The sequence below is a fragment of the Egretta garzetta genome, unplaced genomic scaffold, assembly GCF_000687185.1.
Source record: "Egretta garzetta isolate BGI_Z169 unplaced genomic scaffold, ASM68718v1 scaffold937, whole genome shotgun sequence".
NCBI classification, from domain to species: domain Eukaryota; kingdom Metazoa; phylum Chordata; class Aves; order Pelecaniformes; family Ardeidae; genus Egretta; species Egretta garzetta.
In genome coordinates, this window is record NW_009260283.1 from 1,979 (window position 1) to 3,079 (window position 1,101).

The window sequence follows — 1,101 nt, forward strand, 5'->3', positions numbered from 1 at the left end:
AGCGCCCCTGTCCCCCGCGGCCCCAGTGCTGTGTCCCCGCAGCCACCTGGCGCACGCCGCTGAAGGTCAAGCAGACGCTGCTGCTGCCCTTCCTGCGCCCCGGGCACCCCCCCCGCCTGGTGCCTACCATGACCAGCAAGAAGTACCCGGTGGCCTCCTTCACTGACCCCCACCTGCAGGTCCAGGTACGCTCCCCCAGCCGGGACCTGGCTGCCTGGCACTGGGGGCATGCTGTGACATCACTGCCAGGGCACTTGGAAAGGATGCCAGGCTGTGACGTCATTCCCCTGGCACAGGAGGGAGGTTGTTGGGCTGTGAGGTCACTGCAGGAGCACTGAGGGGGTGCCAGGCTGTGATGTCACTCACCTGGCACTGAGGGGGTGCCAGGCCGTGATGTCACTCCCCTGGCACTGGGGGGGGTTGCTGGGCTGTGAGGTTGGACGTGGTGACCCTGGTCCATGACATGGGTAAGGCCACCAACCCCACCCCACCCCAGGGCCTGCCCGTGACATCACTTCTTGGGCTGGGTGGGCTAGGGGTGATGTGTAATGATGTCACTCCCTGCAGGACATCACTGGTCCCTATGCAGGTCCTTTTCCCCAGTGTCCCCTGGTGTCCCCATGCTGTTGGTGTCCACAGGGTCCCCCAGTATCTGCATGTCCCCAGTGCCCCTGACGTGCCCCACTGCCCCCATCATGTCCCCCTTGTCCCCAGTGGCCCCTATTACCCCTGCAGTCTGTGGTGTCCCCAGTGGTCCCAGTATTCCCCATCTCCCTGGTGTCCCCCACATCCCTTAGTCTCCACCAGCACCCCCCAGTGCCCGCTCGCCCCTGATGTCTCCGGTGTCCCCAGTGTGCCCCTCCTGTCCCCCACATCCCTGGTGTCCCCAAGGCCCCTCAGTGCTCCCCCCATGCCCCTAGTGCCCCTTCTGCACCTGTATCCCCATTGTCCCCAGTGTCCGTCCCTGTGGGGGTGGCACTGAGGACGGGTGCTGCAGACTATGGGCTGTTCCTGGATGCGGAACTGTGCGGGCTGGCAGAGGGCCCAGCGGTGGCGGTGGACACGGCACGGCACCGGGCCGCGCTGGTGCTGGACGAGGCC

The 1,101-nt window shown here is 66.2% G+C and overlaps 1 protein-coding gene across 1 annotated transcript in view; it reads left to right on the forward strand.

The window, feature by feature from the left end:
- Positions 1-42: 42 nt before the first annotated feature.
- CLP1 (cleavage factor polyribonucleotide kinase subunit 1) overlaps positions 43-1,101 on the forward strand; it is a gene marked incomplete at its 5' end in the record, with an annotated part of 7,806 nt that continues 6,747 nt past the window's right edge. The window contains 3 exon segments of the mRNA XM_009642513.2: positions 43-185; positions 568-589; positions 956-1,025. Coding sequence (XP_009640808.1) covers positions 43-185; positions 568-589; positions 956-1,025 — 235 coding nt within the window.